Raw genomic sequence first — 15043 nt, 5'->3', positions numbered from 1 at the left:
CAAAAGTCAACTTAAAATTCTATGAAGATCTAATGAACAAAATATAATATTCAAGATCCAATATCCAAGAGAAAAAGGGAGATAGGGTGATGTGGCAGGAAAGATGATTAACCCTGAATTAACCCTGAACAAAACCCTTAACTAATTACAACCTCATTTGATGGTCTTTCAAGTTGTGATTAAAATCGTCTCGTCGAGATTCTTCTTATGCTACTAGGTGTGTTGAAAACGGAGTCCCGGTAACCCATTCTTTCTTTCTCTTTTTTCTTCTATCTTTCTCTCTCATGCCATATCAACTTCTCTCTCAAGCCATTAGACCTTAAATTTCATCTCTTGACCATCAGATTTTCGTAAATTTTAGGTTGACTTTTGTACGTTTTAATTAATTTAAAGGAGACATGAGTTTTGAAACAACTGTTATTCCCAACCATTATCAAGTTTATAATTCGAAAACTTTGAGGACCAAAGTGAACTTTTCATCACAAGTTTGAAACAACCACCTTTATTTGTTGTCCTTTTCACTTTAGTCCTCTATCTATGAATCTTACCATTCCTCGATAAACTTACTTTAATTGGCAATCAAATCAAACCTATAAGGGTGTAATTGGAAAAAAAAGTATAAGGACAAACATAAAACAACACACTGTAGCAATCTATAATGATTTTTGTCTATGCGAACAATGACGTGATGAAAATCATTCATGAGTTGAGATTTACCATCTCAGGTAAGTTTAAGGAAAAAAACACTTCGGCTAAACTCCTATCATCGAACTAAACCCATTGACATAAAAATCTACCATTTTTTTAGCCAAAAACTGGTGTCAGCTAAAACTCTCTCCATCACTGGAATTCATCTATTTTCCCTCTCCTGTCTCAAACTAAGAACCAAAAAAATAAAAAAAATAAAGTTTGGCACTAAAATTGATTTTTAAAAAAAAATTAAGAGGGACAACAAGTTTATAATTTGAAAAGTTTGGGGACTAAAGTGAACTTTTTTCCATAAGTTTGAACACAACCACCCATTTTTCCACCTTTTTCACTTTGATCATTTGTCTTTGAATCTTACCATTTCTCAATAAAATTGCTTTAAGTGGAAATTGATTTAAGTCAATAAACCTGTAATTGAAAAAAAAGTTTAGGGATGAAAAAAAACAAATCATTATAGCAATTTATAATGATTTATCACTGTGTGAACAATGATATGGTGAGAAGTAATGTCACCATGTCTTTTAGATTATAGTTAATAACTAGATCGATGATCCGTGTTATGTCGTGAGTTGATTAAAAAATTTTGAATATACAAAAAGGATGCTTAAATGATGATAATATTTTCAAATAAGCAAGAAAAACCTAATACTCGAGTCATTAACTCAACTAGATCCAAAGATCGGGTAGTTAAATAATATGATTTAAACTATAGGCAACAATTGTAGATAAAGCGTAAATTGTTTTTGGTAACAATCAACTAAAAAAAAGTGAGCCACCGATATGATATCAGAAAGAAAAAGAAAAGAAAAGATCGTTGGAAACTCACTATCACTCTATTATGGACATCACTCATCATATAAAGAGCTTGCTAGGAGGGTTCAAACTCGACTATAGAATTCTGGACAACAACATAAAAAGAAGTCATATAGGTCATCAAAGCAACGTTTCGGAAAAGCAAATCGAACAAAACAAAATGAAGGAAGCATCCGTCTATATTCAATAAATCAATTCTATTTAATTCGAGAATAAATTTTATTTAAAAAATAAATTTAACAAAAAATAACATATAAAAGACATGAGCTAACCCAATTAAATAAAAAAAATGATGAAACCAAGGTCATAAAAAGTATGAGAAAAAAAAGCATAGCTCAATCTTCAATAAAATATTGAAGAATAAAATCAAACAAATATTGGCTTAAAAAAATGATAAAAATAACCAATGCAATCCTATAAAATCAAAAAAATATTGGCTTTAAAAAATGATAAAAATAACCAATGCAATCCTAGGCAAACCTCACGAAGCTGGGTTAATTTCCAAAGCTTGCAACCCGTGAAATCTTAGACATGAGTTTAACTAAGAAGATCAAATCCAAACCAATTAAATGTTGAAGAATTAAATCGGGTAAAAAAATATTAATTTTGAAAATTAGCGAAGCAAGAAAAAAAAACAGCAATCAAAAGAATGAGGATGAAATGTATTAGGAAAAAATAATCATGGAGGGTGGAATCGAAAACAAATACAACTCTAAAAATTATCTTACATTACAAAAAATAGCAATTAAAAAAAATTAAGATCAGATTTGATAAAAAAAAAATTGAATAAGGATGAAATCAAAACAAAAATATAATTCAAGGAATTATTTCAAAAAAAATTATAACCAATTAAACAAGGACTTAATATAAAAGATATAGAAGTTTAGAGGCTTACTTGATAAATCAAGTGGCAGGGCGCAAACGTTGAGTAAGAGAGAGGAAAGAAAAAAGAAAAAAAAAATGACCGCCGGTGACAAACTAAAGTTTTTATTCATGCACGTACCACATATTTATAGAGAAGACATAAAGACGAAGCTAAAGCCAATATGAAATGACTTTTTTGGTTGTTGGAACAAGCTGTATGTGTCATCTGAAGATGACGGAGTGGCTGACGCATGCTTAATATGTGCCAATGATTGTTCTATTTTTTTTCATTTTTTAAAAGACCAAACTGCCCTGCCCTACTCAAAAAACAATAAAAAGACCAGTTATGAAATAACCAAAATACCCTTTGGCTCTGGGCTTAAGAAAAGAAGCCCTTGTTGTTAGTTATTTTTTTTTCAAATTGCAAGAGTAATTTGATAATTTCACTGTATATAATAAAACAAAAGGATACAAATACCCCTATATGGAAAGTAAACATATTCTCTATTCTAAGAGCACCAATGTAATTTAACTATGCAAAAAATAATGAAATTTTTTACCTTGTCTCTAATCAATTTCAAAATGCTAAAATAGTTTCATTATAAAGACGACTCTACCCAATGCATGAGCATACACTCTATTTTTTTTAAGGATAAGATGGTAAATCTATTATTTCCGTTAACAATGCAATGTGTTTAGATGAATAATAAATTCACCATCCCTTTTATTCTTATTCTTAATTTTAATTAATTAACTAGCATTCAACTAAAAAGCACACACCCATATATATTGCTGAATATAGCATTTACTTTACGTAGATTAGACATACAAGCATTCCAATCTATTTTAGAGGCTGTTTTGAAGTTTCAAACCGTGTTTTCTGAATTTTAATTTTTTTTATGTTTTAAATATTATAAATAAAAAAATATTTTTTAATATATTTTTTAAAAATTTTAAAAATAAAAATCGCTGTCTTACATGCAAACACACCCTTCAGGAACGTGCTATTTGTTTCCATCCATAGGTCATTAGTTCGTAAGGGATTCAAAATAGCGCACACACACATACACGCGGTAAAATTAAAGCACCACGACCCCACCTACGCTAATTTTTGTTCTTTTTCTTTATTTTTGCAAATAAAAAAAAGAAAAACGTAAATAATAACGAATTAAAATAAAAAGGAAAAGGAAAAGAAAAGAAAAACAAAACAAAAACGAAGCTCCTCTTGCTGGGTAGTTGGTGCCACATCGAGTGCTTTCCCTTTCTGGCTCTCGATTCTCTCTTCAAATCCCTAATTCGATCTGTAAGTTAACTTCTATCCCTTTCCTTTCTCCTAATCCGATGCGTTCAATTCAGTCCCCAAATTCCTGATTTTTTTATTATTATCATTTGATCTTAAGTTATGCCTCTCTAATTACAGAGAGATCTCCTAACTTCTGGATCTCTCTGTTTTTTTTCCTTTTAGATCGTTTTAGTTTTTGGATCTCGAGGTTTTCATTGCATCACAGCTCATTTAGGGAAAACTGGAGGTTTAAATTGGTCTGGAAATTTTTTGTAGATCGTTAGGGTTAGATCATCGGTTTTTTAGATGGCTACGAATCCTCCATTTAATGTGATGGAGGATCAGACGGATGAGGATTTTTTTGATAATTTAGTTGATGATGATGATTTTAGACCCACTAATTCGGATTCAGCCCCTAAGTTCACTGAGGGAAGCGATTCCGATGAGGCGAAAGCCTTTGCCAATCTCAGTATTGAGGATGCAAAAGGTGGATTCGAAGGGAAGGGTGAAATCAATTCGGGCGATGATGCTGCAGGATTGGATGATGTGAAGGCGGAAGAGAGTAATGCGTTGGAGTCGGTGAATCCGCTGGGCTTGTCTGATGGGTTGGTTGAGTCTAATAATGATGGGATTGGATCTGCGGTTGTGCCTGAGGCTATAGTTAGTCAAAGTAGTGAATCCATGAAATCAGGGGCTAAGGAAGTGGGCTGGGGTTCATTTTATGCAGATTCTGCAGAGAATGGGTTTGGTTCATCCTCTGATTTCTTTAATGATTTTGGAGGCATTTCAGAGGATTTTCCTGTGAAAACAGTTGAAAGTGTTGGTAATTTAGAGAACACAGATGGTGGAGGATTGGATAATTCGGTCTGTTACCAGAAATATCAAGATGGTGCACACGTTTATGCAGGATCGGTGGAGAATGTGAATGAGCAGGACTTGAATAGCAGTCAGCATTGGGAAAACATGTACCCTGGATGGAAGTATGACGCAAACACTGGGCAATGGTATCAAGTGGATGCTTTTGATGCTACGGCAAGCGTGCAAGGAATTGTTGATGGTGCTTTGGGGGGTGAATGGGCTTCAGCTTCTGCCTCTGATGGGAAAACAGAGGTTAATTATTTGCAGCAGACTTCACAGTCTGTGGTGGGAACTGTGGCTGAGACTAGTACAACCGAGAGTGTGTCTAGCTGGAATCAGGTTTCCCAAGGGAATAATAATGGTTACCCTGAACACATGGTTTTTGACCCACAATATCCTGGTTGGTATTACGACACAATGGTAGGGGAATGGCGCTCTCTGGAAAGTTCCACATCATCAGCAAAATCAACAACTGTTCAAACTAACGGTCAGCAGAATCAAAATGGATTTGCATTTAGTGATCCTTATTCGCAAAATAGTAGTAGCACATATGCTGAGTATGGGCAAGCTGGCAAGTACGGTTCACAAGGCTATAATAGCCAAGGCCAACATGGCAGCTGGGATGAGTCTTATGGTAACAATCAGCAGAATTTGAATATGTGGCAACCTCAGACTACTGCTAAGATAGATGCTGTTTCGAATTTTGGTGGAAACCTGCAATTACATAAATCATATGGTTCAAACTTTTCCATGAACAACCACGTGGATCAGCAGAAAGCTATCAATTCTCTGGGGACGGTTCCATCATATGACAAAGCAAGTCAAAGTAATGCTGAGGCTAATGAGCTTGTTGGGTTGCAAAATTTTGTACCTGGTGGGAGCTTCAGTCAGCAGTATAATCAGGGAACTGTAAAGCAGAATGAACAAGCAAACTTTTCAAATGATTACAGTTGCAGTCAGGAACAAGTAAGTGTCACCCATCAATCATTTCAGAGTAACCAGCAGTTTTCTTATGCTCCCAACACAGGGAGATCCTCTGCTGGCCGTCCTCCACATGCATTGGTTACTTTTGGATTTGGTGGGAAGCTCATAGTAATGAAAGATGGCAGTTCTCTCAGGAACACATACTTTGGCAACCAGGTGAGGCTCTGAAATAATCTCTTTTGTAGCTCTTTTCCTTATTTTTTGCATCATATTATGAGTGTTAACCAATCAATCTGGTAGCAAAAGTCTTAGTAATTTGTGTCAGTTTTCTCACAAATTAAAAGAAATTCATTTCTTTTTCTTTAATTTTGTTGAATTCTTGTATTGCTTGTGGGCTGATAATGTGTGTTTATTTCATGTAAAGGATCGTGTAGGAGGCTCAATCTCTGTAATGAACTTGGTGGAGGTTTTGTCAGGAAGTAGTGATAATTCTTCGAGTGTTGGAGGGAGCACTAGCTGTTATTTTGATGCTCTCTGCCAACAGTCCTTTCCAGGTCCGTTGGTGGGTGGCAATGTTGGAAATAAAGAGTTGAATAAGTGGATTGATGAGAGGATTGCACACTGTGAATTGCCTGATGTGAATCATAAAAAAGGCAAAGCATTGAGGTTGCTTCTTTCTTTGCTTAAATTAGCTTGTCAACATTATGGAAAACTTCGATCATCTTTTGGAACTGACAATTTATTAAAGGTAAAATACAAATTTCTATTTCAATAATTCATGTCATATTTAAATCGCACTTTATCTGTTAACCATCTAAATTTCCACTCTTCTTGCCCCAGTTTTTTTTGCATTCAGGGAAGTCATTCTGAAATAGGAAATAGACATTGCTGTATTTTGCATCTCATGTTAAAAAATTCTTTTCATGTGACCATTGCCAATTTATGCTCTGTCACCCATTCAGGTTTATAATAGCTAATTCTAATCCCTCTAATGAAGAAAGTTGCATGCCTCTGTTTTGTAATTTGGTGTAAGTACTCGTATACCTTTGTTGTTTGCTTTGCAATGAGTTAGCAAGGAAAAAAACATGTTGCAATATATCTTTAGTTTGATAGGTCAGGTCAGTCTTTAGAAGTATAAGGCTATGAAATGCCTCTCCCTTTCCCTTTCCCCAACCAAAGAGCTGGAAATAAAAATTCTCTCCACTTAGAACCCCATTTTTCTTCCTCATCTTGTGTGATGTTTTTCTAAACTATGTAATGTCTCAAAAGGGAAAACTGTTTCAAGCCCATTTGGAGTTAATTGGCATTGCTTGCTTGAAAGAGAGTTGGCTGGACATGAGTGAAAGGGCATGCTGCATGGGGTGTCTAATCTCTAAACTAGAAAAGAGTTGGTGATCCAGCCCACTTATGAAAGCACATGGGCTACCTGAAGCATTTAGGCAACCTGCATGGAGTATCGCTATAATCTACTTCATTTAATTAATACTGCAACAAGTGTGTTGTGGGTTTATTTTTCGTTTCATGATGTAGTTCCTAATATTTCCTTTCTTGCTATTTGATTTTACATCATTGAGTTTCACATCATCACCTTACACTTTATGCATATTATGCTAAATTGAGTTCATAATTTTACCATTGCAATCATTTCTGAAGAGCCACATTTAGAAATGACTAACCTGGCCTGGCATTTTTAATATCATTTGTATTTTTGTAGGAGAGCGATGCTCCAGAATCAGCAGTTGCAGAACTTTTTGGATCTGTCAAGAGGAATGGCACCCAATTCAGTGAGTTTGGTGCCCTTGACCACTGCTTGCAGAATGTGCCGTCTGAAGGACAAATTAGGGTATCTCATATACTACTTTGTTAATTCTTGCTACTGTATGGACACTTATCAATCTTCTTAAAGATTCTGATGTATGTTCTAGGCAACTGCTTCTGAGGTACAACATCTTCTGGTTTCTGGTAGAAAAAAAGAGGCCCTACAATGTGCACAAGAAGGCCAGTTGTGGGGACCTGCACTTGTTCTTGCATCACAGCTGGGTGATCAGGTATTTTTGTCTGTCACTCTGACATCTTTGATTTTTTTCAGATAATTTCACTTGCAAGGAAGATTGTCAGATATTTACCCGACTCTCACTCTTTCTGTTTGTGCTTTTTTGTGGCTGGGGTGATACAGTACTATGTCGATACTGTCAAGCTAATGGCACTTCGCCAGCTGGTTGCTGGATCTCCTTTGCGGACATTATGCTTGCTAATAGCAGGGCAACCAGCTGAGGTATTTTCCACAAATGCTACTGGACATGGTGGCCTTCATGGTGATTTTAGTACACCTCAACAACCTGTACAGGTGAGATATTGATGCATGAATTGTCATCCTACCATGTCAAGGGCTGAATGCCTGTGATATGTTGATTCTTTTTGTTAAAAAACACATATTTATGGGATCAAGAACTTGAGAGAGAATTCTTTGTGTTGATGGAGAATTTTTTGAGATTGAAGCCAAAGAAAAAAGAATTGTATTTTGGATTATGTTGACTAGACTACTAACCTGCTATGCCATCTGTGTTGTTTCCACGTAATGGCCATATTGCTAGATCTCAAGCTATAGAATAACTAAGCTTTCTCCCCAATCCTGTTTATTAGGATACTGAATGCTTATAGACTTTGATATATCTGTCGTTTCATTGCCTTCTTTTCAAATTTTAAATTTTTGTTCTGGTAATCTACCTTTGCATCGATAGTCTCCTTTTTTGTTCTTTCAAAAATTAAAATTTCTTACCAGTTTTTATTGGTGTATAATTTTGTTTCTCTATGTTTTGCTGTCAACTACAGCTTGGGACAAATGGAATGCTTGATGATTGGGAAGAGAATTTGGCTGTAATAACTGCAAACAGAACAAAAGATGATGAACTTGTGCTCATACATCTTGGAGATTGCCTATGGAAGGATAGAAGTGAGGTATCTTTTTTTCTTTGGTCCTTTGTTTGGTGGTTTCATTTGAAAACCCTGTATCCTGAAACTTACATGAGAGTGGTTGCTCAGATTACTGCTGCACACATCTGCTATTTAGTAGCGGAAGCAAACTTTGAGTCGTATTCAGACACTGCAAGGCTATGCCTAATTGGAGCAGATCACTGGAAGCATCCTCGAACATATGCTAGTCCAGAGGCTATTCAGGTGCTCAGTAATTCTGTTTGACTCTTGCACATTTTACTTATGATTTATTTGTGGTATGTTATCATGCGATGGTTGCTTCTAATACAAATGAACAATTTGTTCTGGACCTCTAGGTTGGGTAGATAGGTTGTTTGGTTAATTATACAAATCATTGATCACAATACAATCTTATGAACAAAGTTGAGAATGGTGAAATTTTGAAGTGTTTCTTTTGATTTCAAACTTGACCTTTCTCTCTAATATGATTCCACACTCAGACTGTCTTTCAATGGAATCTTATTTGATTTTTTTAATGGGGTGTATTGTCAGAGAACTGAGTTGTATGAATACTCAAAGGTGCTTGGTAACTCCCAGTTTATCCTGCTGCCATTCCAGCCATATAAGCTCATATATGCATACATGCTGGCTGAAGTGGGCAAAGTCTCTGATTCACTCAAGTAAGTGGATGGGAATTTTTAAGTAGTTCTTTATGTAATTGTCTTTCATTTGCCTTAATCTGGTGAGTTTATTCAGGTATTGTCAGGCTGTTTTAAAATCCCTAAAAACCGGTCGAGCTCCGGAAGTAGAAACATGGAAACAATTAGTACTGTCCCTTGAGGAAAGATGTAGAGCCCATCAGCAGGCAATGATTTAGCATGAACTCCTTACTTCTTTCTTATTCTTTCTTTCATTCTTTATTTTTTTTTCCTTATGTTTTCTGACTATAATGAAATACTCTATTTTCAGGGTGGATACACCACAAATTTGGCTCCTGCAAAGTTAGTTGGCAAGTTGCTCAACTTTTTTGATAGCACTGCACATCGTGTTGTCGGGGGCCTACCACCACCGGTACCATCAGCATCACAAGGAAGTGTGCAAGATAGCCATCACCAACAGGTGGCTCCCAGAGTCTCAGGCAGTCAGTCAACAATGGCCATGTCATCACTAATGCCTTCTGCTTCGATGGAGCCCATAAGTGAATGGGCAGCTGATGGAAATAGAATGACAATGCATAACAGAAGTGTTTCAGAGCCAGACTTTGGTAGAAGTCCAAGACAGGTTTGTTATCATCTGCAAGTTGAAACACTATCCTTAACTGCTTGATGTTCATGTTAATTATATCGCATCTTCTTACTGCCTTGTGGGAGGACCAGGTTGATTCATCAACAGAAGAAACTTCATCCAGCGCACAAAGCAAGGCATCAGGCCCAGTGGTGTCATCTCGGTTTGGTCGTTTTGGTTTTGGTTCACAACTTTTGCAGAAGACTGTGGGGCTGGTCTTAAGACCTCGGTCAGATAAACAGGTAGATTGATGTTATGTGATTTCTGTATACTTTTTCAGGGAGAAACTATCGATAATTTCTTGGAACTCGTGTTAATTATCATTTGTGTTGTGTCTTAAGGCTAAATTAGGTGAAAAGAACAAATTTTATTACGATGAAAAGCTCAAGAGATGGGTGGAGGAAGGTGCTGAACCCCCAGCTGAAGAACCAGCCTTGGCTCCCCCTCCAACAACTCTAGGCTTCCAGAATGGAGGGTCTGACTACAACTTGAAATCCTCATTGAAGAGTGATGTATCTTCAACCGATGGGAGCCCACCGTTTAAGAGTCCCACTCCAATGGACCGTACCTCAGGGATTCCACCTATTCCAATCGGTTCAAATCAATTCTCAGCTTGCGGGCGCATGGGTGTACGAGCAAGGTAACTTAGAAGCCTTTTGTTTTCTTCTCTGCAAAATGAATATCATGAAAGTAAGAATACTTGTCAAAAAAGAATTGATGATAATGGACATAAAAGTTTGTTTTATTTCACTAGGAATCTATTGGTATATGGGGGAGAGGGAATAAGGGAAAAACACATGAAGGTTCTATCATGTAGGTTTGGAATGGCCAGAAATATGACTAATTCTGCAAATTGAACTGTCTCATGGGGTTTAAATCAGTACATCATCCATCACGATCAACCTTTTCTGTTTCATGTCATAATGGAGCAGTGTTTGGTACGTGGAATTGGATTGGGCTGGACAGGACATGACATGACAACTTAACTTGTATTGGTGTTGAGTGTCCACATGGGTAGGTTTTGTACCGTCCCATAACCAAATTTCTGTCCGCACCTATGGAACAGTCTTGTCCAGTCCTATCTGCTCACCAAACACATCTGATAACTCTCCATCTTTTGGAACTCCGGGCACCTAGTTTGGACATCAGTGATCAAGTTGCAAGTCCATGCTCAATCATTGGTAAATTTTGTTGATAAGAAAACTTTGCAGAACTACTGGGCTTTTATTTTTTGGAAATTCAACTGAATGAGAGGTTATATTTTCAACTTATATAGTAAAAACTTGGTTTGAAATTGCATCACTAGCTCACTTTTTAAAAGTTTGAGCCCAGCTTTCACATATGTTGGAACTTGAGTATATATCGAGTTCCTAAATCCTAATTTATCTTGTTATCCAGTTGAAATGTGTGGCTGATTTGATAATGAGTTTAGAAGAAGATTTATTCATCTGGGTTAAAGACTTATGCTTGATTTCTCTATTCTTAGTTATTTAATGAATACAAACTATTCTCAATATAATTTTCATGGGTGTTTGACAGGTATGTTGACACCTTTAACCAAGGGGGTGGAAGCCCAGCAAATCTGTTCCAGTCCCCGTCTGTTCCATCTGTGAAACCTGCTGTTGCTGCAAATGCAAAGTTTTTTGTTCCCACACCTGCACCACCACATGAATATTCTATGGAAGCTATAGCAGAAAACATACAAGAAGACAGTGCAACTACTGAAAACCCTTCAACATCTAATATGAACAAGAATGGCCCTTCACATCCTTCAACATCTTCAGCACTAACTATGCAAAGATTTTCAAGCGTGGATAACATTACAAGGAAGGGGGCTATGATAAATGGCAATGGCCCTGTTTCATCCCACTCGCGACGAACAGCATCTTGGAGTGGGAGCTTCAGTGATTCATTTAGTCCTCCCAAGGCGGTAGAATCCAAATCGCAAGGGGAGATGTTGAGCATGTCCCCTTCGTCATTTATGCCTAGCAACCATTCCATGACTCGAATGTCAAGTAGTGGCAGTTTTGGTGATGACCTTCATGAGGTGGAGCTTTGATTTGAGTACTGGAGATGTGCATACCAAGTTTTGTTCCTTGTGGTCGATGCAATACTCGGATGGGAACCATCCAGCACGTCTTGGAAGATGTTTGGTGGTGCTGCATCAGAATGGGGTCATGGAGAAGCAGAACATGTTTTCTATCAAACCTTACACAATCCATGCCCCTCTTAAATTTATGTTCAAATGCAGATGGCTAATGTATTACTATAATCTTAAGCCTAGATTTTGTTTGAATATCACAGGAGTTGCTACCATCTGAAGTTTGAGGAGCTGGTTTCTTAAACATAAATCAAAGAGAGCCTGCAATGGCACAATTGTACAGCTAGTTCATTTGTTCATTTGTTGGGCAGAGGAAATGTCCATGGAAGTAGATAGTAGAAAGTCCCCAGAGGTCATTTCAAGGGGAACATGGTGTACTCATTTTCTCTGAAAAAAGAAAAATAAAACGTTTTGATTGTTCAATTGCATTCCCATATATGCCTTTTGAAGCTTAATTATTGGTATAATGAAACATGGAGGGCTTCTTTTGGCTCATATGGTGTCTATTCAATACACGCCTGTTTGACCACTGATGTCGTCATCCTTGCAGTGACAATCATAGATTTCGATTCATTTGATCATGATTCTAATTCTAACATGGGATTCAAGTATGCTAATCTAATGTTCAATTTTTTCTTTTTTGTTGATATTCTTTTTTCCTTGATATTTAGCATTACTTTTCACCCATCTGTCATGTAGTAGTAATACTAATAATAAAAATAAAAATAATTGCATCATTTATAAACATTTAATTAGATCAAGTTGGAGGTTAAATTGGACTAATTCATGTTTGGATTAATATATAATCTAATTTGGATAGATGTGGGTTGAAATGGGTTGGAGGTTGGATTGGGTTGACCAAACTTAGGGTTAAAATATACTAATCATACCTTTTGATGGTTGATGGTTGACTTTAATTATTTAGAGTTTTTTTTTATCAAATAAAAATAATTAAATTAAAAAAAAACTAAAATGGACAGTGGTTTTACTATAGCATTTTTACTATAACTCTAGATTCATTGACACTCTGAATTAGATTAGTAAAATTACACTTTTGTCCTTGCCAACAAAACACAATTGGCTTTGACAATGAGGGTATAGTTGTTTTTTTGTTAATTTTTTTTGCACATTAACATGACTAATATACTCTTTGAAGCAAAAACCACTGCACCGGAAGGCAGGGATTTTTTCGAGTTTTTCATTTTAAAAACATATTAAAATGACTGCATTGCCATTGAATTTAAATTATCTTTAACTTAGGTCAAATGGTTTTTTAGATCTTTTCCTTATGTTTGATCAAGCATGGTAAAATATTATTTGATGTTAAAAGATAGGCTGCCCGTGCAAATTAGGCGGATGTATGTGGGAAGGCGGTGCGTATGACGTTGTCCTGTGGCTGAACTCCGACTTTTATAATTACGTTTTAATCCTCACGGCATATCCTTCATTCCTGGGCGGCGCACGTGGCTAAAAGATATCGAGTTTTGCATTAGCAAATGTTTTTTTTTTTCTTCTTTCCTCTCTCCTCCTTGATTTCAGCGTCTTTTCCGGTACATTTCCAAAGTAGACCTTGATTTGTTTTTCTTTCAGATTTAATATATATTTTTTAATTACTATTTGTTTTATTTTAAATAATCTATGGAATTGAAATTTTCTTTCAATTTAACCCTCAATTGATTTTTTTACTTTTCAGATTTGATCCATATTCTTTTAATTACAATTTTTTTTAATCATTCTTTTAATTGAATTATCTTTCTAATTGCATCCTTCAATATTTTATATCATTCTCTTCATTGAATTATTTTTTCAATTGCATCCCTCAATATTTTATTTTATGTTAAATTTAGTCCTTATTCTTTTAATTGCCTTTTGTTTTGTTTTTAATCCTTCTTTATTGGAAATTTATTTTTCAAATTTATCCCTCAATATTTTATTGATCAAGATTTTGTTGATTCAAAATTTGACTTCATGATTTTTTCGAGTTTGCCTTCAATTGGATGATTTTGGCCTCAGGATCCAAGTCACGGGTTTGAAAGATTAACTTGAGTTGGCTTACGTCTTTTTTTTCCATATCCTTTCTTACAATTATTTTTTATGATTCCATCATTCTATGAGGTTATCTCGATCTCATGTGATAGGTCATGAGTTTCACAAGTTAGCTTAGGTTGACTTGAATCATTTTTTTTTCAATTTATATGTTATTATTACCTATTTTTTATCATTATATTAAATTACCGAGATTATCAAACCCAATAAAATCAAAAACCTGACTCTTGGATTTCTTTTGCTTCTTTATACATGTTGTCGTCGTCGCCTACACAATTTTTCGCTTTGAAAAACAGTTTGTCCGGCTCATGGCGTGACATAACTCAGGCCACCAATCTAGTAATTATCCAATACATTTACATAAATAAATAAGAGCTGTTTAGAATGTTAATTGAAAATCAAGTCTTTTTAGAAACTAATTTAATTCTTGTGAGAAAATCTTGTTACTTGATATATCCTTGGATCCAAAACCTCTCTACTTTCACATCTAAACTAGTTAGAGCTGTTCTTACTGTGAATATTATTTCTATTGGATTTTGTTTGAAAGAGAAGGTCCTACATTTGTTCTTACACCCATGTTTAAATTTAGAATCTACTCCAAAACAAGCTGTGTATTTGGCAACTAGACACATGACAATTAGCTATGCATAATTTCTCTCATCCAGGTATACTTGATGACTTTTGTTGTCCACTTCAGATTTGTCTTTCTATTTCACTTTAAACGACAAGTTCTTGGCTCCTGGATACCATCGAAGGATAACTCCCACTTCATTGCCAGCTAATGCAATCATAATCTTATTAACAAAAGAGCTAAAATAAAATGGTGTTTTTCTGTTCACTCTCTCTCTGCAGATATTGTTGAACAAATGTTCTTACACCCATCTCAAATCACTTGGATTTGGCGAGAGCTTTGGATAAAACTTGTGAGTAAATATTTGAATCTTGAGTGCTGAAAAAAAATTTATTGTAAAAGGTGAGGCTTCTTACCTTTGAAGAAGATGGTTGAGTGGTAGCAGAAGTCTAAGCTTACTATTTGTAAAATGGAGTGGATGATTATTGCCGAACCATTATAAAAATTGTATAGTTAAATTGAATTTGGTTAGAAAGGGTTGGTTAGTGTTTGATTTTGTGTTTGGTTCAAAACAACTAAAAAAATTGAACAAATTAAACTTAGTCTCCGTGAGCACCTAATTCAAATAATTAAATTTTGAATCTGACTTTTGATTTGA

General features: G+C 35.5%; 1 protein-coding gene across 2 annotated transcripts; it reads left to right on the top strand.

Moving 5' to 3' along the window:
• Positions 1 to 3529: 3529 nt before the first annotated feature.
• LOC7471626 (protein transport protein SEC16B homolog) lies at positions 3530 to 12191 on the top strand. Of its 2 annotated transcripts, none has more exons than XM_024596360.2 (14): positions 3530 to 3688; positions 3851 to 5665; positions 5874 to 6197; positions 7164 to 7292; positions 7375 to 7497; positions 7626 to 7796; positions 8282 to 8407; positions 8492 to 8626; positions 8936 to 9063; positions 9140 to 9248; positions 9353 to 9664; positions 9760 to 9909; positions 10009 to 10307; positions 11207 to 12191. In XM_024596360.2, the coding sequence occupies exons 2-14, from the start codon at positions 3974 to 3976 to the stop codon at positions 11724 to 11726; spliced, it is 4218 nt and encodes a 1405-aa protein (XP_024452128.1). In that variant the 5' UTR covers positions 3530 to 3688; positions 3851 to 3973; the 3' UTR covers positions 11727 to 12191. The 2 variants fall into 2 exon arrangements, with proteins under 2 accessions (XP_024452128.1, XP_052307508.1); XM_052451548.1 differs by having other exon boundaries at positions 3553 to 3688; positions 3861 to 5665.
• Positions 12192 to 15043: the final 2852 nt, after the last annotated feature.

The sequence above is a fragment of the Populus trichocarpa genome, chromosome 3 (genome assembly GCF_000002775.5).
Source record: "Populus trichocarpa isolate Nisqually-1 chromosome 3, P.trichocarpa_v4.1, whole genome shotgun sequence".
NCBI lineage: Eukaryota > Viridiplantae > Streptophyta > Magnoliopsida > Malpighiales > Salicaceae > Populus > Populus trichocarpa.
This window is presented reverse-complemented; position numbering and strand designations above follow the sequence as displayed.